Here is a 23499-nt window from a genome sequence, read left to right as displayed (position 1 = left end):
GAGGAGCTAGACCACACTATTAAACTCTTAAAGTGCACGTGGTTCCCAAGGGAGCAGTCTATACCCCATGGTACTAAAATGGACCCTAGCATCCTCTAGGACGTAAGAGAAAAAATAAGATTTTAAACCTACCGGTAAATCTTTTTCTCCTAGTCCGTAGAGGATGCTGGGGACTCCGTAAGGACCATGGGGAATAGACGGGCTCCGCAGAAGACATGGGCACTAAAAAGAACTTTTGATATGGGTGTGCACTGGCTCCTCCCTCTATGCCCCTCCTCCAGACCTCAGTTAGAGAAACTGTGCCCAGAGGAGACGGACAGTACGAGGAAAGGATTTTTGTTAATCCAAAGGCAAGATTCATACCAGCCCACACCATACACACCGTATAACCTGGAATATACGAACCAGTCAACAGTATGAAACAAAACAGCATCAGCCCGAGACTGATCAAACTGTAACATAACCCTTATGTAAGCAAAAACTATGGCCCTCATTCCGAGTTGTTCGCTCGGTAAATTTCATCGAATCGCAGCGATTTTCCGCTTAGTGCGCATGCGCAATGTCCGCACTGCGACTGCGCCAAGTAAATTTGCTATGAAGTTAGGATTTTTACTCACGGCTTTTTCTTCGCTCAGGCGATCGTAGTGTGATTGACAGGAAATGGGTGTTTCTGGGCGGAAACAGGCCGTTTTATGGGCGTGTGGGAAAAAACGCTACCGTTTCTGGGAAAAACGCGGGAGTGGCTGGAGAAACGGAGGAGTGTCTGGGCGAACGCTGGGTGTGTTTGTGACGTCAAACCAGGAACGACAAGCACTGAACTGATCGCAGATGCCGAGTAAGTCTGAAGCTACTCTGAAACTGCTAAGAAGTTTGTAATCGCAAAATTGCGAATACGTCGTTCGCAATTTTAAGATGCTAAGATTCACTCCCAGTAGGCGGCGGCTTAGCGTGAGCAACTCTGCTAAAATCGCCTTGCGAGCGAACAACTCGGAATGACCTCCTATATACAAGTCTTGCAGATGTAGTCCGCACTGGGACGGGCGCCCAGCATCCTCTACGGACTAGGAGAAAAAGATTTACCGGTAGGTTTAAAATCTTATTTTCTCTTACGTCCTAGAGGATGCTGGGGACTCCGTAAGGACCATGGGGATTATACCAAAGCTCCAAACCGGGCGGGTGAGTGCGGATGACTCTGCAGCACTGATTGAGCAAACACAAGGTCCTCATCAGCCAAGGTATCAAACCTGAAGAAATTTGCAAAGGTGTTTGAACCCGACCAAGTAGCTGCTCGGCACAGCTATAATGCCGAGACCCCTCGGGTAGCCGCCCAAGAAGAACCCACCTTCCTAGTGGAATGGGCTTTTACAGAATTCGGTAACGGCAATCCAGCCGTAGAATGAGCCTGCTGAATCGTGTTACAGATCCAGTGAGCAATAGTCTGCTTCGAAGCAGGAGCGCCGACCTTGTCGGCTGCATACAAGACAAACAGTGCCTCTGTTTTCCGAACCCGAGCCGTTCTGGCCACATAAATTTTCAATGCCCTGACCACATCAAGGGATTCGGAGTCCTCCAAGTCTCGTGTAACCACGGGCACCACAATAGGTTGGTTCATATGAAAAGATGAAACCACCTTGGGCAAAAATTGAGGACGAGTCCACAATTCCGCTCTATCCACATGGAAAATCAGATAGGGGCTTTTGTGAGAAAAAGCCGCCAACTCCGACACTCGCCTAGCCGATGCCAAGGCCAACAACATGACCACTTTCCAAGTGAGATACTTTAATTCCACCGTTTTAAGTGGTTCAAACCAGTGAGACTTAAGGAACCGCAACACCACGTTAAGGTCCCAGGGTGCCACTGGAGGTACAAAAGGAGGCTGGATATGCAGCACTCCCTTGACAAAAGTCTGTACTTCTGGGAGAGAAGCCAATTCCTTTTGAAAGAAAATGGATAGGGCCGAAATCTGAACCTTAATGGAGCCTAATTTTAGGCCCAAATTTACTCCAGTCTGTAGGAAGTGAAGGAAACGGCCCAGATGGAATTCTTCCGGAGGAGCGTTCCTGGACTCACACCAAGATACATACTTCCGCCATATGCGGTGATAATGTTTTGCTGTCACGTCCTTCCTAGCCTTTATCAGAGTAGGAATGACCACATCCAGAATGCCCTTTTCCGCTAGGATCCGGCGTTCAACCGCCATGCCGTCAAACGCAGCCGCAGTAAGTCTTGGAACAGACAGGGCCCCTGTTGTAACAGGTCCTCTCTGAGAGGAAGAGGCCACGGATCTTCTGTGAGCATTTCCTGCAGATCCGGATACCAGGCCCTTCATGGCCAATCCGGAACAATGAGAATTGTCCGTACTCCTCTTCTTCTTATGTTTCTCAATACCTTGGCGATGAGAGGAAGAGGAGGAAACACATAGACCGAATGGAACACCCATGGTGTCACCAGGGCGTCCACTGCCAACGCCTGAGGGTCCCTTGACCTGGCGCAATACCTCTGTAGTTTCTTGTTGAGGCGTGACGCCATCATGTCTATCTGAGGCAGTCCCCACTGACTTGCAATCTCTGCGAAGACTTCCTGATGAAGTACCCACTCTCCTGGATGTAGATAGTGTCTGCTGAGGAAGTCTGCTTCCCAGTTGTCCACACCCGGAATGAACACTGCTGTCAGAGAGCTTACATGATTTTCTGCCCAGCGAAGAATCGTGGTGGCTTCTGCCATTGCTACTCTGCTCTTTGTTCCGCCTTGGCGGTTTACATGAGCCACTGCGGTGATGTTGTCTGACTGAATCAGAACCGGTAGGTCGCGAAGCAGATTCTCCGCTTGACGAAGAGTGTTGTATATGGCCCTCAACTCCAGGACGTTGATGTGAAGACAAGCCTCCTGGCTTGACCAGAGACCTTGGAAATTTCTTCCCTGTGTGACTGCTCCCCAACCTCGGAGGCTCGCGTCCGTGGTTACTAGAACCCAGTCCTGAATGCCGAACCTGCGACCCTCTAGAAGGTGAGCACTCTGCAGCCACCACAGGAGAGATACCCTGGCCCTGGGGGACAGGGTGATCATCTGATGAATCTGTAGATGTGATCCGAACCACTTGTCCAGAAGGTCCCATTGGAAAGTCCTCGCATGGAACCTGCCGAAAGGAATGGCCTCGTAAGACGCCACCATCTTTCCCAGAACTCGAGTGCAGTGATGCACTGACACCCTTTTTGGTGTCAATAGGTCCCTGACCAGATTCATGAGTTCTTGGGCCTTTTCTATCGGAAGATAAACCATTTTCTGGTCCGTATCCAGAATCATGCCTAAGAAAGGCAAACGAGTCGTTGGAACTAACTGTGACTTCGGGATATTGAGAATCCAGCCGTGCTGTTGCAACACCTTCATGGAAAGTGATACGCTGTTCAGCAACTGCTATCGTGATCTCACTTTTATTAGGAGATCGTCCAAGTACGGAATAATTGTGACACCTTGCTTGCGCAGGAGCACCATCATTTCCGCCATTACCTTGGTGAAAATCCTCGGGGCCGTGGAAAGCTCAAACGGCAACGTCTGAAATTGGTAATGACAATCCTGTACAGCAAATCTCCGGAACACCTGATGAGGAGGAAATATGGGAACCCGAAGGTATGCATCCTTTATGTCCAGGGACACCATATAATCCCCCCCTTCCAGGCTGGCGATGTCCGCTGTGAGCGATTCCATCTTGAACTTGAACCTTTGTAAGTATAGGTTTAAGGATTTTAAATTTAAAATGGGTCTGACCGAACCGTCCGGTTTCGGGACTACAAACAGGGTTGAGTAATACCCCATCCCCTGCTGAAGCAGGGGAACTTTGACCACCACTTGTTGAAGACACAATTTTTGAATTGCATTTAAAACTATTTCCCTCTCTGGGGGAGAAGCTGGTAGGGCCGATTTGAAAAAGCGGCGAGGAGGCACCTCTTCGAATTCCAGCTTGTAACCCTGGGAAACAATCTCTATTGCCCAGGGATCCACCTGTGAGTGAACCCAGATGTGGCTGAAAAGTCGAAGACGTGCCCCCACTGGGGCGGACTCCCTCAGCGGAGCCCCAGCGTCATGCGGTGGATTTTGTAGAGGCCGGGGAGGACTTCTGCTCCTGGGAACTAGCTGTGGTTGGCAGCTTTTTTCCCCTGCCCTTACCTCTGGCAAGAAAGGAAGATCCCCGTACTCTCCTAGGTTTATGCGACCGAAAGGACTGCATCTGATAATGTGGCGCTTTCTTAGGCTGTGAGGAAACAAAAGGCAAAAAAGTAGATTTACCTGCCGTAGCTGTGGAAACTAGGTCCGAGAGACCTTCCCCAAACAATTCCTCACCCTTGTAAGGCAAAACCTCCATATGCCTCTTCGAGTCGGCATCACCTGTCCATTGTCGGGTCCATAGGACTCGCCTAGCAGAAATCGCCATAGCGTTGACTCTGGAACCCAGTAGGCCAATGTCTCTCTGAGCATCTCTCATATATAGGACAGCATCTTTAATATGACCCAGAGTCAATAAAATGGTTTCCTTATCCAGTGTATCTGCAGATAAGGTATCTGTCCACGCTGCTACAGCGCTACAAACCCAAGTCGACGCAATAGCCGGTCTGAGTAAGGTACCAGAATGTGTGTAAATTGACTTCAAGGTAGTCTCCTGCTTGCGATCAGCAGGATCCCTGAGGGTAGCCGTATCTTGGGATGGCAGCGCTACCTTTTTGGATAAGCGTGTCAATGCTTTGTCCACCCTTGGGGAGGATTCCCACCGTATCCTGTCCTTAGTCGGGGAAAGGGTACGCCATAAGAATCCTTTTGGGAATCTGCAGTTTTTTGTCTGGAGTTTCCCAAGCCTTTTCAAATAACTCGTTCAGCTCATGAGACAGGGGGAAGGTTACCTCAGGTTTCTTTTCCTTATACATGCATACCCTCGTGTCAGGAACAGAGGGGTCATCAGTGATATGCAGTACATCCTTTATTACAATAATCATATAATGAATACTTTCAGCCAATTTTGGCTGCAACTTTGCATCATCGTAGTCGACACTGGAGTCAGAATCCGTGTCGGTATCAGTGTCTACCATTTGGGATAGTGGGCGCTTTTGAGACCCAGAAGGTCCCTGCGACATAGTGACAGGCAGGGCTCGACTCCCTGTACACTCCCTGGACTCAGCTTTGTCCAACCTTTTGTGCAATAAATTCACATTTGCATTTAAAACATTCCACATATCCAACCAGTCAGGTGTCGGCGTTGCCGACGGAGACGCCACACACATTTGCTCCACCTCCTCCCTAGAAGAGCCTTCCGCTTCAGACATGCCGACACACGCGTACCGACACACCACACACTCAGGGAATTCTCTTATCTGGAGACAGTTCCCCCACAAGGCCCTTTGGAGAGAGAGAGAGAGAGAGAGAGAGAGAGAGTATGCCAGCACACACCCAGCGCCAATGACCCAGGGAAAACATTTACCCAGATAGCGCTTTTAAGTATATAACACTGCGCCAAATTATGTGCCCCCCCTTCTTTAAAACCCTCTGTCACCGTGTTCAGCAGGGGAGAGTCCGGGGAGCCAGCTTCTCAGCGGTGTGCTGTGGAGAAAATGGCGCTGGTGAGTGCTGAGGATCAAGCTCCGCCCCCTCAGCGGCGGGCTTCGGTCCCGCTTGATTTTGTTTAAAAACTGGCGGGGGATCTCAAATATACAGTGCAGAGCCTATATATGTATTGTTTTTGCCAGATCAGAGGTTTAAATTGCTGCCCAGGGCGCCCCCCCTGCGCCCTTCACCCTTACAGTGCCTGCCGTGTGTGTGTTATGTGGGAGCAATGGCGCGCAGTGTTACCGCTGCGCGTTACTTCAGTGAAGATCCGAAGTCTTCTGCCGCCTCTGAAGTCTTCTATCTTCTTATACTCACCCGGCTTCTATCTTTCAGCTCTGTGAGGAGGACGGCGGCGCGGCTCCGGGACGAACTGCTAGGAGAGACCTGCGTTCCGACTCCCTCTGGAGCTAATGGTGTCCAGTAGCCTAAGAAGCAGAGCCTAGCATTTAAGTAGGTCTGCTTCTCTCCCCTCAGTCCCACGATGCAGGGAGTCTGTTGCCAGCAAGCTCCCTGTAAATAAAAAACCTAACAAAATACTTTCTTTCAGGGAAACTCAGGAGAGCTCCCTGTAATGCACCCAGTCTCCTCTGGGCACAGTATCAAACTGAGGTCTGGAGGAGGGGCATAGAGGGAGGAGCCAGTGCACACCCATATTAAAAGTTCTTTTTAGTGCCCATGTCTTCTGCGGAGCCCGTCTATTCCCCATGGTCCTTACGGAGTCCCCAGCATCCTCTAGGACGTAAGAGAAATGCAGAAAACTCTTCAGGAGCTTCCAGAGAGATGACCGGCTCCTGTGGGCACATTCTCTAAACTGAGTCTTGTAGGAGGGGCATAGAGGGAGGAGCCAGCACACCTAATCAAACTTCTGTAGTGCCCATGGCTCCTAGTGGACCCATCTATACCCCATGGTACTAAATGGATTCCCAGTATCCCCTAGGACATAAGAGAAAGGTGTATTTACGCATCTTTTCTCCCCGATATTGCTCAGTGTGTGCCATACAGACTCAGATGATGGCCATGATGTATTGAAGTCCAGGTTCCGCAGCCATGTGGGATGTTGGCCGAGCTCTGACTTTTTTTAAAGGGGCAATCATTTACAAGACATAGTTTAGCCTGGTAAATGATTGCCCCATTTGAAAAAACATCCAAGGTCGGCTGGCATTCCGCACCGCCGCTGTACTTGGACTTCAATACATCGTGCCCCATGTGTGTAAGTGTATTAATACACACGCCAATACTATATAATACAAACATGTAATAATAACAGAGCTGATGCCTTCTCACCTGCATGGTTTATGTAACACATACAGTAAGTAAGGCACAAAGCAGAATTTTGGAACAGAATGGTGATAGGGGCCAGAAAAGCAGGTGCAGTAATATGGCAGTGTGCATCAGTGTACGTAGGAGGAGGGAAAAGAAAGCGCACTGTCCATCTAAGTGTTTCTTAGTATTAATGTTACCACGGGCTCTCCATATTATTCCATCATTAAACTCGTTATCCATGTCCCCCCGTTAGTCGCAAACAACCAGAAAGCTAGTGGTTCACAGAATGGGACAGAGAGCCAGATCCACACGCGTAGACTGTGGGCCTCATTTCCTGCTGGGCTTCCATAAAATAATGCATCACTATAAGTCCATATCTAGACTTAAGCGCACCTTAGACGGTTGTCCCCTAAAGCCTGGAGATGGGGAAGTGGGACATGGGCACGCGCGCGTGCGTGCGCGCGCGTGGTACTACTGGGGGCACTGGCACAGCTACAGGGGCACAGCTAGGGGGCACTGGCACAGCTAGGGGGCACTGGCACAGCTACAGGGGCACTGGCACAGCTACAGGGGCACTGGCACAGCTACAGGGGCACAGCTACTGGAGGCACTGGTACAGCTACAGGGGCACAGCTAGGGGGCACTGGCACAGCTACAGGGGCACTGGCACAACTACAGGGGCACAGCTACTGGAGGCACTGGCACAGCTACAGGGGCACAGCTAGGGGGCACTGGCACAGCTACAGGGGCACAGCTACTGGGGGCACTGGCACAACTACAGGGGCACAGCTACAGGGGCACTGGGACAACTACAGGGGCACAGCTACTGGAGGCACTGGCACAGCTACAGGGGCACAGCTAGGGGGCACTGGCACAGCTACAGGGGCACAGCTAGGGGGCACTGGCACAGCTACAGGGGCACTGGCACAGCTACAGGGGCACAGCTAGGAGGCACTGGCACAGCTACAGGGGCACTGGCACAACTACAGGGGCACAGCTACTGGGGGCACTGGCACAACTACAGGGGCACAGCTACAGGGGCACTGGGACAACTACAGGGGCACAGTTACTGGAGGCACTGGCACAGCTACTGGAGGCACTGGCACAGCTACAGGGGCACAGCTACTGGAGGCACTGGCACAGCTACAGGGGCACTGGCACAACTACAGGGGCACTGGCACAACTACAGGGGGCACTGGCACAACTACAGGGGCACAGCTACTGGAGGCACTGGCACAACTACAGGGGCACAGCTACAGGGGCACTGGGACAACTACAGGGGCACAGCTACTGGAGGCACTGGCACAGCTACAGGGGCACAGCTACTGGAGGCACTGGCACAGCTACAGGGGCACTGGCACAACTACTGGGGGCACTGGCACAACTACTGGGGGCACTGGCACAGCTACTGGGGGCACTGGAACAACTACAGGGGCACAGCTACTGGAGGCACTGGCACAACTACAGGGGCACAGCTACTGGGGGCACTGGCACAGCTACTGGGGGCACTGGCACAGCTACTGGGGGCACAGCTACTGGAGGCACTAGCACAACTACAGGGGCACAGCTACTGGGGGCACTGGCACAACTACAGGGGCACTGGCACAACTACAGGGGCACAGCTACTGGGGGCACTGGCACAACTACAGGGGCACAGCTACTGGGGGCACTGGCACAACTACAGGGGCACAGCTAGGGCGCACTGGCACAACTACAGGGGCACAGCTACTGGAGGCACTGGCACTACAGGGGCACAGCTAGGGTGCACTGGCACAACTACAGGGGCACAGCTACAACTACAGGGGCACAGCTAGGGGGCACTGGCACAACTACAGGGGCACAGCTACTGGGGCACTGGCACAACTACAGGGGCACAGCTACTGGGGGCACTGGCACAACTACAGGGGCACAGCTACTGGGGGCACTGGCACAACTACAGGGGCACAGCTAGGGGGCACTGGCACAACTACAGGGGCACAGCTAGGGGGCACTGGCACTACAGGGGCACAGCTAGAGGGCACTGGCACAACTACAGGGGCACAGCTACTGGAGGCACTGGCACTACAGGGGCACAGCTAGGGGGCACAGGCACAACTACAGGGGCACAGCTAGGGGGCACTGGCACAACTACAGGGGCACAGCTAGGGGGCACTGGCACAGCTACTGGGGCACAGCTAGGGGGCACTGGCACAACTACAGGGGCACAGCTAGGGGGCACTGGCACAACTATAGGGGCACAGCTAGGGGGCACTGGCACAACTACAGGGGCACAGCTAGGGGGCACTGGCACAACTACAGGGGCACAGCTACTGGAGGCACTGGCACTACAGGGGCACAGCTAGGGGGCACTGGCACAAATACTGGAGGCACTGGCACAGCTACAGGGGCACAGCTAGGGGGCACTGGCACAACTACAGGGGCACAGCTACTGGAGGCACTGGCACAACTACAGGGGCACAGCTACTGGAGGCACTGGCACTACAGGGGCACAGCTAGGGGGCACTGGCACAAATACTGGAGGCACTGACACAGCTACAGGGGCACAGCTACAGGGGCACTGGCACAGCTACAGGGGCACAGCTACTGGAGGCACTGGCACAACTACAGGGGCACAGCTACTGGAGGCACTGGCACAACTACAGGGGCACAGCTACTGGGGGCACTGGCACAACTACAGGGGCACAGCTACTGGGGCACTGGCACAACTACAGGGGCACAGCTACTGGGGGCACTGGCACAACTACAGGGGCACAGCTACTGGGGGCACTGGCACAACTACAGGGGCACAGCTAGGGAGCACTGGCACAACTACAGGGGCACAGCTACTGGAGGCACTGGCACTACAGGGGCACAGCTAGGGTGCACTGGCACAACTACAGGGGCACAGCTAGGGGGCACTGGCACAACTACAGGGGCACAGCTACTGGGGGCACTGGCACAACTACAGGGGCACAGCTACTGGGGGCACTGGCACAACTACAGGGGGGAGGCACTGGCACAACTACAGGGGCACAGCTAGGGGGCACTGGCACAACTACAGGGGCACAGCTAGGGGGCACTGGCACAACTACAGGGGCACAGCTAGGGGGCACTGGCACAACTACAGGGGCACAGCTAGGGGGCACTGGCACAACTACAGGGGCACTGGCACAACTACAGGGGCACAGCTACTGGAGGCACTGGCACTACAGGGGCACAGCTAGGGGGCACTGGCACAAATACTGGAGGCACTGGCACAGCTACAGGGGCACAGCTAGGGGGCACTGGCACAACTACAGGGGCACAGCTACTGGAGGCACTGGCACAGCTACAGGGGCACAGCTCCTGGGGGCGAAAAAAGTAATTGAAGAAATGAGACGGAAAAAAAAAAGTGAGACAAAAATTAGGCATCCTCATCTTTTTATTGATATGCGACATTGGATCATTTTGCTAATTTTTTGGTGTCATTTGTTTGTTTCTCTTTATCTACTTTTAGGACTTGTGTGGAAATCTGAGCTAGTTTTAGGCTAAATTTCAGCAGAAATATAGAAAATTCTGAAGGGTTCAAAACTTTCAAGCACCACTGTACAGGTGTGACAAATCACATCTCCTCGTGTGTACTAGTCGCATTGCGTTGCGACTAACGCATTTTTTGCAACAACAAAAAAAAAAGACGCCTGAGGCTAGAAGATTCTCATGCGACCTGGAATGCCAGGAGGGGCTGTATGGCGTGACTGCAGCAAAGACGTATGAGGACACATCTGTACACGGCTCAGCGTCCACACGATTTCTATAAACTGAATGATCTTGTGTCCAGGGGGACTCGTCTGTACCGAGGCTTGAGTTATTAGATGCTGACCTACCACCAGTAAACTGGCCAATCACAAAGAGGTAGGCCAAACCCCCCACCCCACACACACACACACGGCAGAGTCCTAGGCACCAGTCAGATTACAGCACAGGAGTGGAGTACCTACCTTGGTAGCGGAATACACAGTAAGTAATGGGACCGGGTACATGCCGCTGGCAGAGGAGATATTCAGAATAACACCCTTAGATCTGAAAGACAAAGAGGATGATCATGCGCTACAGCAGAGTCCGACAACATCTGTATAATACGGTCACCCGCCATTTACCGCACAATAATGCACAGAAAGAGTAAGCCAAGAGAAACCATTGCAGGGTACAAACCTAATACAACCCCAAAAACACCTACAATAATATCCAAAACTAAAACCCGTCTTAGAAGTGTGACTCGTTTTGGCACAGGCGATGGCACAGAATAGAGCCAAGTAACTCATTAGTGACGAGTGACGTCACCATCCAAGATGGCTGCCTCCATCAGGCGCGACACTAACTTAATGCTGATCCACTCTTAGCAAACACGTTACAGCGTGTGGACATAACGTGCTTTATGTCATTATCGAATATACATAATTGCAAGTATAAATTGATCGCTTAAGATTCATTCGTTTTTAGATCAAAAACAATATAGATAAATTATGTGAAAGAGGAATCTGCAACAATATACAACTCAGCTGAGCAATAGTAACATAATAACATAATGACCCCACATAATAAACTCTACATACAAAACTCCAATAATGGAGAACGGCGACAATTCCCTCTGAAGCCAACGTTTCTGCAATATATGAGCAGTAGCACAGGTCACCCATACGCACTTACAATGCCGGTCAATGCATACTTGTGATTGGCTGAGCACGTCCAGATACCGCCCACTGATACTATTACTACTGTGTGGTTGCTACAGTCTATAACAGTATTTCATTGGTATCTGCAATCAATCCGCGTCAGGCAAGCAGATTCCAAATTGGTTTTCTGAAGGGCATGTATTTCATTAAACTTCATTCATACTTTTATTATTATAGTTTATTTTTAAAAGGCGCCACATGAATGCCATACACCTATACATGAGTAGACACACAAGCTTACATGGGTATAAGTGACCAATATAGACAATACGCAGATGGACACAGATACACAAGTACAACCTGCAAAATGCATATTTACATAACGAGACATGACGAGAGAAGGCCCTGCTCACAAGAGCTTACATTCTAAAAGGGGAAAGGGGACTTAGAAAGGGTGTTAGGAGCAGAGCCATAGGGGGGGAAAAATTTGGAGCATTAGGAGGAGGTATGGTAGGGCATCTGTTTTTAAGGCATGCATTGAGGCTGGGAGGCCAGGCAGAGAAGTGACCAGCGAGGAGGAGGAGGGCTGAACAGAGCAGATGGGAGGGAGTGTGAGGAGTGGTGAGGAGGTTTGAAATGTTGGGAGGCGGGGGGGGGGGAAGAGAGAGAGAGAGAGAGAGAGAGAGAGAGAGAGAGAGAGAGAGAGAGAGAGAGAGAGAGAGAGAGAGAGAGAGAGAGAGAGAGAGAGAGAGAGAGGAAAAGAAAGAGAGAGAGAAAGAGAGAGAGAGAGAGAGAGAAAGAGGGAGACAGGGACAGAGACAGACAGAAAGAAGAGAGCTCTTTAAGGGGCACAATAATCTTTGAATATTTGTAGCTTAATCTGTATTTGGGGGTTAACCACAAATATTTAGTATGGCCCTAATGTATTACTGAGGGATCCCTCCATTCCAACCCAGCATAGGTTTCTCTGGGGAAAGCAAGGCCAGATTCACCAACTTTGATTGACCAGTCCAGCAACCTCCATCTAAAGATGGCAGTACCCCATTGTAGCCTATGCGCTATAGATGGCGTAATTAGCCGGCAGAGGGCTCCCCCGGAATCCTCCCAAGCAATGGGCGCTGCACGTGCGTGGTCAGCAGAAGCCCCGGCACATCACTGAGCACATCGCAGGGTCCGGAGCCACTGTCCCTGCGGGTGTGCAATGCTACATCCCGTCATAATAATTGGGTGGCAATACCACGCCCAGACAGCACTACAAATGCCAGTGTTTATAAATGGGCCCCTAAGCGAGTTATTCGGTACATCGTAGAAAGCAAGTGGAGCAGCCAGGGAGGAAAAGGCGGTGGCAGTAGAGTATGTATTGAAGAGGAAAAAGAGGAGTAGGCTAGAGAAGAGGAGGTTACAGTAATCAGGGTAGGAAGTGATAAGGGTAAATGATAGTTTAGGGGTCTACCAGGGTAAAGACATTTTTGAAAATGTTACAGGCAGGTGACACCCAGACAGCAGACTTGGGATACAGAAGAGAAGGGATCTAATCAGCGGAGAGGGAAATAGAATAAAAGCGCCAGCTGTCCCCGCCCCCGCAACGCCTGTGCACATGCGCAGATACTGACCTGCCATCTCTACTCCTATTGTCTACACAACAATACCCCCATTACCCTCATGCTCGCTGCCTAGGTGTCATCCTTGATTTTAAAATATTCAAATCCTGTTCCATACATCTAAGAGACCTCTTCAGAATCCGCTCATCTGTCACACAGGACACTGTAGATTCATGCACTCACCCTCTCCAACACTCAGTATTACAGCAGTCTCCCTCACCAGACTGTCACCCCTACGCTCTATACTGACTGCAGCGGCTAGGCGGATATTTCTCGCAGAACCTTTTCCCGCTGCTCCGCTCAGTCAGTCCCTACACTGACTGCATGTCATTTATCTAACCCAGTATAACTATGAAGATCTGCATCTCTCATCCTCATTCATTACCAGCTCCCATGTACGGTTACAGGGCCTTGGTGGTCATTCCAAGTTGATCGCTAGCTGCATTTGTTCGCAGCACAGCGATCAGGCTAAAAATCGGCAGTTATGCGCATGTGTATGCGGCGCAATGCGCACGTGCGACGTACGGGCACAACGAACGATGTAGTTTTGCACAGGGTCTAGCGATGCATTTCAGTCGCACTGGTGGCCGCAGAGTGATTGACAGGAAGTGGGCGTTTCTGGGTGGTAACTGACCGTTTTCAGGGAGTGTGTGCGGAAAAACGCAGGCGTGCCAGGGAAAACGCAGGAATGGCAGGGTGAACGCTGGGCGGGTGTGTGACGGAAAAACCGGAACTGAATAGTCTGAAGTGATCGCAAGCGCTGAGTAGGTTTTGAGCTACTCTGAAACTGCACAAAATTTTTTTGCAGGCGCTCTGCGATAAAAACGTTCGCACTTCTGCTAAGCTAAAATACACTCCCAGTGGGCGGCGGCATAGCGTTTGCACGGCTGCTAAAAACTGCTATCGAGTGATCAACTCGGAATGAGGGCCTTTATCTGGACTCGCCCACTCTGTGGAATGCCCTCCCATGCACAGCAAGGCTTACTCCTGGTCTCCAAACCATCACGTATTCCCTGAAAACTCAGCTATCAGGCAGTTTATAAAGTTCCAGAACCGCTTACACAACCTCCATAAACTTATCCTACTACACTATCACCCCTCTACAGTCCACATAGAACGTTACAGTATTCAAGTGTTCCGGATCATACAGCCCCCCAAGTGCCTCTGCTCTCCTGCTGGACCACTATGCCATAAGTAGCACTTACCATTGTCTATCCCATTCCTATTTCCTTATAGAGTGTAAGCCTGCCAGCAGGGCCCTCCACCCCTCTTTACACAGCCTCCTCTTATTATTGTTTTATTCCCATTTGTAATCGCCATGAAATTTGCTAGCGTCATATGCGTAAATGATTATTAATAAATTTGTTGTGGGGCTTATTCATCAAGTTCAAAACCTTATAAGCACTATTAGTTGCTATTGGGGAATGTGAGTCACGGCCATTGAAGACGCACGCACTTCAAAGGGCGAAAAGCCCCATTACCAGCAAAATTGGTCAGTGATTTCACAGTATACACCAAAGGGACAGAGCTGGTAACAGGCCTGCCAGGACTACCTTTTGCTTATTTTAGTATTAAAGAGGAAGAAGTGTGGTTTACACTTTTCTGCCTCTCCGCAAAACTAGATGCACTTGTAACTTGCAGAGGCATCTCTTAAGCACAGAGCAAAAGCGTGCACCCTACACCTACATTCACCATCCAGGCTTACTGGGGTAGGGCTAAAGGATTTTGTAATGTTCTTTCAGTGCGAGGCACAGAACTGTGTTCATGGGACATTTATTTTATACACACTGCTTTATTAAAACGGTGTCATTCACCATCTGGGCTTTTCAGTCAGGATTTTAAATCATCAGGTAAAGCAGGATAGAGTATACATCTGCCCCCTGCATAGAAGTGTATTCAGCGCAGGGAGAGCTGCATAGCTTTGTCATAACCTCGGACAAGGAACAAAATCAATTCCTCATGATCACTTTAAAACATGGCTGAGAAGCTCGGAAACTAGCCACACAGACAAGGCAACACATTTAGTAATAGCTGCAGGGGGGTGGGAACGTTCACAAGCTAACAGAACTGAGGCTGTATCCGAGTTGGGTTACCTGCTGCATAGGTCGCGTAGACGGCAGACAGGAACATATATAAATAAGGAGCAATGTCCAAGGCTCTACAAAAAAATCCTTAAGTGAGGAGTAAATCTCCCAATGTACACTGTATTGTGCTTTGGCTGTAAGTTGGTTATTACTGTATTTTTAAAATGAAATTCTTTTTTTGAATCCTGGCCCCATAGAGTATTTTTTTTTGCGGCACCCCGAGGCCAAGGGTTTCTTATCATGAATTTTGTAACAACATTAAATGAAGTAAATTGTGTTTGTGTGTCACTGTTAGGGGATGTAGTTAATATCATGGCGGTCGGGATCCTGGTGGTCAGAATACCGACTCAGGGATCCCGATCGTCGAGAATGCCAACAGCTGCGCCAGGCCTATTCCCACTCGTGGGTGTCCACGTCACCTATAGACTAGGGGAATAGCTTTCTCGAGCTCGCCCTGCTGAAGGCATCCGACGGCCGGGATCCCCGTAACGGTATACTGACCTTCGGGACCCCCGCCACCGGGATTCCATCCCCAACCAACTGTTAGGGTCAGTTATGTGGTCAGGGAAAGAACTGGCTTGTGTTTGTCTACATAATTATGATAGGAAGCCACAAGCACTGGTTTTGCCTATTGGTCCGGAAGCACCAACCCGGGGGCCCCTCTGCACGTGCCCCCCAGACTGTTAGCTCTGGAGAACCTGCAGCTGTACGCACCAGCGGGAAACAGTAAAGCAGAAAGATGACAATGGATTGTGCGTACACAATGGTGGACAAAGGTACCGTGATTGCACAACAAATCGTGTGCTCGGCATAACTGCTGAGCGGCAGAGGTACAAACTACAGACCCTCCGTTGTTCTAGATGGGGAGAAAGCGTGCAGCTAATAAGACACCACACACACGCATGTGGCCAATGCACATACAACACAGTACAGCGCAGTTCTGTGCGTGTCGGCTGCCATCCATACCACAGTTCAGCAGCTGCTGTCTGGAGGCAGGTAATCCCCTCGCTCGCTCGGCTGGCTGTAATTCCCCCCCTAAGAATAGAAAGCTGTTGAGACTATTGATGACTCAGATTTTTTAATTCAGTTGTAAAAGGGAAAAAAAAAGAAAAAGCCACCACAGAGCGTTGAGGAGAGTGGAAGGATTCCATGGTGTCGGTGACTCACTCTCCAGCCTTGTGAGTCACCTCCGATCACTCCGTCTCCACCACCACGGAGGGCCGACGCATTAGTCACCGCTATGAATTTTTCAGCAGAAAAGGATTCTCTCCTATAAATAATAATGAGGTCCGGCCCGGGGAGTGTTTATTTGTGTGTGTGTGTGTGTGTGACTCACCTCTCCAGCATACCGGGCAACACCAGCCGTGTCATCTGCAGGAGACAAAACAGAGGACAACCATGAGACAGGGACACAGAGAGACCAACCAATCAGACGTGCGACCCCGTGGGGAAGATTAGACACTTAGCACGGTTATTCCACGCCTTCTCCCATTTCCGCACTATTACTTTAAGTAGCATCTATGTATTAAAGGGTAACTCCAACTTCCAAAATAAATCTCCCTGGCGATACTATGGGGGGGAATTCAATTGCAGATATGAAATTTAAAAAGCAGGGTTTTAGTATTCAATTACAGAAGAGAAACTCACCAGGACTTGCTCTGAGACCCCGGAGCTCCTCCTCCCCGCTCCGAAAATTAAGCTTAGTCAGTAATTACCTTTCAAAGTGGGGTCTCCCTAAAGCATCAGGAGCCGGTCCTCTGCAGCGCGGCGAGTATGCAGGGTGCGTGTGAGTGTTTGCAAGTGTGTGTGAGTGTGCATGACTGTTTGTATTTGGGTAACCCCCCCCCCCCCCCCCCCATCCGCTGCTGTGTAATCCCCCCCGGATCTGGCCGCTGGAAGAAATACATCTCCCAGCAATGCTTGCACCTCCCAGCACCCCTGGAGCCTCCAGGCAGCCCCCTCCTCAGTGACAAGATGGAGGGGAGAGAGAACACTGGACAGGTGAGTATGTTTTGGGGTTTTTTTCACGTGCAGCAGGGTTTTCAGCTCTGAAAACCCAGGAACAACTTTTTTTCAATTGGATACTGCGGATATCGGGAGCGGACATAACCGCGGTGATCCAAAATTGGGTGCGAGGTAAGCAAGGTTTTTGACCTCGCTATACCTCGCTCCCAATTGAATTCCCCCCTATATTACATAAAACACTGCGCCATTCGCAAATGTGCGCTCATCTATGGTCACCTCCAGGAAGAGGTAAGTTCCCCTCGCCTGCATCAATGAACGTGGGGTTTACAGATAAACATATTAAAGAAAACCACAACACAGAAGTAGATTTACATTTACTGTTCACCCGTCGGCTCGGAGGCTTCCTCCTGCTTTTCTAGCAAGACGTAACACAATATATGTGAATAGCTCTCACTGCATCTTAACACACTAACACGTCTGTTCTACGGAGGCGAAAACAAACTTAAAAATTGCACAAAATACCCCTTGTTTTATCCCCCTCCCTTTGCTTAGAATGTACACAACAGATCTAGACTATTCTCTTCCATGTATGCCTATAACAACAAAATACAAAAATATATGCTAGGTGGAAAAACACAAAAATCAGAACGCAAAAAACAACAACAAAGCCGCAAAATAAAATAAGTGCCGTGCTTTCCTTCCGAGCGGGGATGGAGAAAAGGAGAGGCAGCCTGGGAACAGTACCGGAGACAGGCGATGGGAGGGAAGTGGGTGAGAAAGACTGAGTGGGCGGAAGTCTTGTGTGGGTGAGTGCTTGCTGCATAGGCGTCTGTTTCAGACATTCCCCTGAACGCCACCAGCTAACGAAGATGTCGTCATTAAGAAAAAAAAAAGGGGAGGGGGGGGGGGGGTGATGAGCAGAGATACTCACGAAGCGCTCAATCAAATAAGCAAAACCACAAAATGAGAAGAAAAAAAAATTGAGAAAATGTCACGTTAAAAACCTAAAAAAGAAATTGTTTTCTTGGAAAATTCAAACAGTTTGGATTGAAGGACTGAGTGGTGGTAAAACACAGGGTAAAGACAGATGGCTTTGAGGCGAAAAATGAGGAAGAGGGAGGAACGGGGGACAAAAACAAACAAAAACAAAATACAGATGCTCTTTTCAAGTCGATCTAGCGAAGCATTCAGTCTGCTACTCAGAAAGGATTTGGCAAGAATCCTGGTGCATTTGGCAAAGAAATAAATACAGCATAAAAGATTTCCACTAACTATCGCTGACCGATTGCAAGCTCTTTGGAGCAAAGTCTTCTCTCTTACATTTTACAGTATGCCAAGTCACACGAAGAGCGCATGACTACTTAGTGTTACCTGCTTTGCTGCGAAACCTTTGATCTCATCAATAAGGACTTTACGTGGCCCAGAGGCAGAAAATCTCAGTCCTTCCAGAAGTAACCCAACAAAAAGCACCTTTCCAACAACAGTGATGAGCCCATTTACGAAGCGTCAGGATGTAGAACTCTGCGCTTCTGATCACGTTCATGTCCAAAATGTAAAAGGGCAATGATTTAACTAGCCATCTTTTGCTAGTAAAATCATTGCCCTTTTAAATTTCAGGCATAAACGCAATCAGAAGCGTCAGGTTTTTCCGTAAATAAACCCTTAAAATGCAAATGTAATAGAGACCGTCCCACTGTCCCCACACTCTAAATCATTCATGAGGCTGGAGAAAGTGATATTTTAGGGAAAAAAAGGGGAAAAGTTTCATTTAGCGAAAGAGTCTGTTCCTTGTAGGCCGAATCTAATTTAGGAGAACTAGAGCCCAATAGTGGGAGAGGGTGTAATCTCATGAACGGCAGAGTGTACAGAACAGAGAGGCCATCTACAGACCACTGCACCTGATCATCTCTTCCGGATAGGTATCCAAAAACCATCCGATACCTTAGCAAGTCACTGTCAGTACGCCTGCCCTTTCACCTACACCCAAAGTAGATGCACCTAAGCTAGAATCGTCTTTCCAGCCTGCCATTATGTATATAAGAAAGAGCTTGCAATCTAAACTCATGTAATCAGATCTAATAGTGGTCAGGAGTCTCACTGGATTCCCAGATGATCTCCTGGTGTCCTTACCTTACACACTGAGATGATGTTAATGTCTATCAGCTTATCCAGCGTCTAAAGGTGGGAAAACCAAACAAACACAGAACAGTTAGAGAAGAATACGGGAAACGGTTCCTGCAACCGAGATCTCAAACTGAACCACTGTACTTGTTCCAACTAAATTTCCATGTTTAGTATGTTCTTTCCATACGCGCACATCCCTCTGACGCCCAGGCCACCATTGCTGTACGACTGGATCATGCAGTCGGTTGGGATCCCCGCTGTCAAAATACTGACGCTGGAATCCCGACTCAGCTAAGAAGACCGGCGCCGGAACCCCGAATTGGTGTCAGAATACCGGCGACGGAATCCCGACACCCGGATTCCAGATCGATCCACTCCTGGCACACAGGATAGGTAAGCCGCGCTGGGGGGGGGGGGGGGGAGATTTAGGCTGCAGGGGGAGGGTTAGGGTTACGCTGTTGGTAGGGGGGGTTATGGGATCATTGGTGGAAGGTAAGTATACTGTACTTACCTTCCCCCTGCATACTTTCCACTAGGGCCAGGGTTGCAATCTGGCTAGGCCAATATACTGTACAATATGTAGCACTTTTTGCTCATGTACCATTCGCCTATTTCCCTATAGAGAGCAGATCCCTCTTACCTCTCTCTCTGTTACCCAGCCTTGTGTTATTAGTGTTTCCAATTGTACAGCGCAACAGAATATGCAGGCGCTATGTAAATAACAGTTAATACTGTAAATAAGATGCTTTTTATTTTAAACAAAATACAAAAAAAAAATATTAATAACAATAATAATGTGCAACCGTATGAAACCTGGTGTTTTTAGGAGATCTTCTAACAATCATTCAGGCGGGTGTAGTATGGTATGCCGGCGGTCGGGCTCCCGGCGACCAGCATACCGGCGCCGGGAGCCCGACCGCCGGCATACAGACAGTGTGGCGAGAGCAATTGAGCCCCTTGCGGGCTCGCTGCGCTCGCCACTCTGCGGGCACGGTGGCGCGCTACGCACGCCACACTATTTTATTCTCCCTCCAGGGGGGTCGTGGACCCCCAGAGGGAGAATAAGTGTCGGTATGCCGGCGTCGGTATACTGAAGGCCACCCATTCAAGCATCTTATGCATATGACAGAGAGAGCGTCTCGGCAGGATTCTGGCGGATTTAGAAAGGACAGCAGTTCCGGTCACTAGACAACGCGTTCAGGTGACGCTAAGAACAGCACCAATAGGTGCCTGGAGGTTACACCTGGGAAATCCTGTTACCTCCACGCTACAGCCTTGTGAACGGTAAGGGTCACTAGTTTGGTGGAGTGGTTGGATCAGGAAAAAACATAAAAATTAAATATACAGTATATGCTTTGATCATATAGCTACTGACCTGCGATTTGTACAGGGCGTGTGTGTAATAATTCCCGGTAACAGAACATACTGCCGACACAGAAAATTGCTGTACAGGGACTACTTACTCTGTCCAGGTCTGGAATGTCGAGGAAATACTCTGGGTATTCGTAGGAAACACCCACGTTGTTCACTGGAAGACAAGAGACACAATAAATGTCTGCTCACCTATATACACGAGGTAATGGTTGTGATCAGGATAATGCAGGCATGCATTTGGGTTTATTTCCATTATACAGCTCCGTAGGTGACAGAAGACAGTAGAGCGTATGCCCCTCTGCTTACACTATCCTGCGTGACCGCTCACTGCGCGTGCTCCGAAAGCAAAGGAAAATATAAACTAATATGCAGATCCGTATCCGACTACAAGCACGGAACAGCGGAAGGGGTGTTGCCGCATAGACAAAGCTCAGGGCAGGGGCTCACGAATACGTTCTTAGACACGTCATAATATATAGGCCTGTTAGGAGGAGTATCTTGTGCACCTAGCTTAGGACCGGTGTCTCTACAATGAAGACCTGTCATACGCCATGCACAATGCGGCTAAGGCAGTGGCTTCCGCATCTCAAGATGTGCACACCTCGCCATCGGTGCGGAAATTCGCTATTTTTTTGTGTGCAATTTTCTTTAAAGTACTTTATGTTTATTTTACCATCACCTCTATATATCAGTCCGCAATGTTCAGTAAGACAGAAGGACAAAGGGGGCTATATTATAGGGTGCGACTTTTCAGTAGCAATTCTGGTGATCTCGGATGTAGATTTAAAGCACCAATAAGTTAAAAATCCAAAACCAGGCTTGTTTTACCATTTCAAATTATTGCTGCTTTGAATATGCAGCTGAGATCGCAAGAATTGCGCTACTTGTAAAACTCACACCCTATTACATAGCTCCCAAATAATTCACGTAATTCCACCTATAGCTGCCTATAAAACTTCAGTCTGCCGTAGTAACTGATCTACAGGTGTGTAGTAAGGAGTTCGGGTGCAGACTTACTTCCAAAAGAATTTCCATTGTTGAGATAGAAACCCATGGTTACATTACTGCAATACTTATTGGTAGGGAGTAGCCGAGCACACCGCCCAGTATTGCCTGCAAGTGTCATGTGACCAGCGGGTAACTCCCACCGCACCGGACACATGTACGTACATGGCCTCACTGTAACGCTATGACTCTTAAAAGCAGGACAAACCAGTCGCGGTTTACTAGCGTCAACATCGCTTCATATATTTTTGGGAAAGGATCTAATGATATATACTTTGTTTTTTTTATATGGATAGAATACATCAAGATAAAAAAAAATAAGATTTTACTCACAGGTAAATCTATTTCTCGTAGTCCGTAGTGGATGCTGGGGACTCCGTAAGGACCATGGGGAATAGACGGGCTCCGCAGGAGACTGGGCACTCTAAGAAAGAATTAGGACTACTGATGTGCACTGGCTCCTCCCTCTATTAAGGAAACTGTGCCCGGAAGAGCTGACATTACAAGGAAAGGATTTTGGAATCCAGGGTAAGACTCAAACCAGCCACACCAATCACACCGTATAACTTATGATAAACTTACCCAGTTAACAGTATGAACAACAACAGAGCATCAACAAACGGATGCCAACATAACATAACCCTTAATTAAGCAATAACTATATACAAGTATTGCAGACAATCCGCACTTGGGATGGGCGCCCAGCATCCACTACGGACTACGAGAAATAGATTTACCGGTGAGTAAAATCTTATTTTCTCTAATGTCCTAGTGGATGCTGGGGACTCCGTAAGGACCATGGGGATTATACCAAAGCTCCCAAACGGGCGGGAGAGTGCGGATGACTCTGCAGCACCGAATGGGCAAACACAAGGTCCTCCTCAGCCAGGGTATCAAACTTGTAGAATTTTGCAAAAGTGTTTGAACCTGACCAAGTAGCTGCTCGGCAAAGCTGTAATGCCGAGACCCCTCGGGCAGCCGCCCAAGAAGAGCCCACCTTCCTCGTGGAATGGGCTTTTATCGATTTTGGATGCGGCAATCCTGCCGCAGAATGAGCCTGCTGAATCGTGTTACAGATCCAGCGAGCAATAGTTTGCTTTAAAGCAGGAGCACCCAGCTTGTTGGATGCATACAGGACAAACAAAGATTCTGTTTTCCTGACTCCAGCCGTTCTGGCTACATAAACCTTCAAAGCCCTGACTACATCCAGCAACTCGGAATCCTCCAAGTCACGAGTAGCCGCAGGCACCACAATAGGTTGGTTCAAATTAAAAGATGACACCACCTTCGGCAGAAATTGCGGACGATTCCGTAATCCTGCCATGTCCATATGGAAAACCAGATAGGGGCTTTTATGTGACAAAGCTGCCAATTCTGACACACGCCTAGCCGAAGCTAATGCCAATAGCATGACCACTTTCCACGTGAGATATTTTAACTCCACGGTCTTAAGTGGCTCAAACCAGTGAGATTTCAGGAAACTCAACACCACTTTAAGATCCCAAGGTGCCACTGGTGGCACAAAAGGGGGCTGAATATGCAGCACTCCCTTTACAAACGTCTGGACTTCAGGAAGAGAAGTCAGTTCTTTTTGAAAGAAAATGGATAGGGCCGAAACCTGGACCCTAATGGAACCCAATTTCAGGCCCAATGTCACTCCCGACTGTAGGAAGTGACGGAAACAGCCCAGCTGGAATTCCTCCGTAGGGGCATTCCTGGCCTCACACCAAGCCACATTTTTTTTTTTTATATACGGTGATAATGTTTAGCCATCACCTCCTTCCTAGCCTTTATCAGTGTAGGAATGACCTCATCCGGAATGCCTTTTTCTGCCAGGATCCGGCGTTCAACCGCCATGCC

At 49.4% G+C, this 23499-nt stretch overlaps 1 protein-coding gene across 1 annotated transcript in view; it reads right to left on the bottom strand.

Annotated features, from left to right (window-relative positions):
* The window catches only part of HSD17B12 (hydroxysteroid 17-beta dehydrogenase 12), a 158515-nt gene that overhangs the window by 38275 nt on the left and 96741 nt on the right, over positions 1–23499 (bottom strand). Inside the window, exons 3-6 of the mRNA XM_063944154.1 lie at positions 20724–20788; positions 19267–19311; positions 16508–16542; positions 10812–10893 (exon numbers count right to left, since the gene is read on the bottom strand). Coding sequence (XP_063800224.1) covers positions 10812–10893; positions 16508–16542; positions 19267–19311; positions 20724–20788 — 227 coding nt within the window. The remainder of the gene's footprint in view (positions 1–10811; positions 10894–16507; positions 16543–19266; positions 19312–20723; positions 20789–23499) is intronic.

The sequence above is a fragment of the Pseudophryne corroboree genome, chromosome 11 (assembly GCF_028390025.1).
Source record: "Pseudophryne corroboree isolate aPseCor3 chromosome 11, aPseCor3.hap2, whole genome shotgun sequence".
NCBI classification, from domain to species: Eukaryota; Metazoa; Chordata; class Amphibia; order Anura; family Myobatrachidae; genus Pseudophryne; species Pseudophryne corroboree.
The sequence above is the reverse complement of the archived record's forward strand: the minus strand, read 5'-3'. Positions and strand labels throughout refer to the sequence as shown.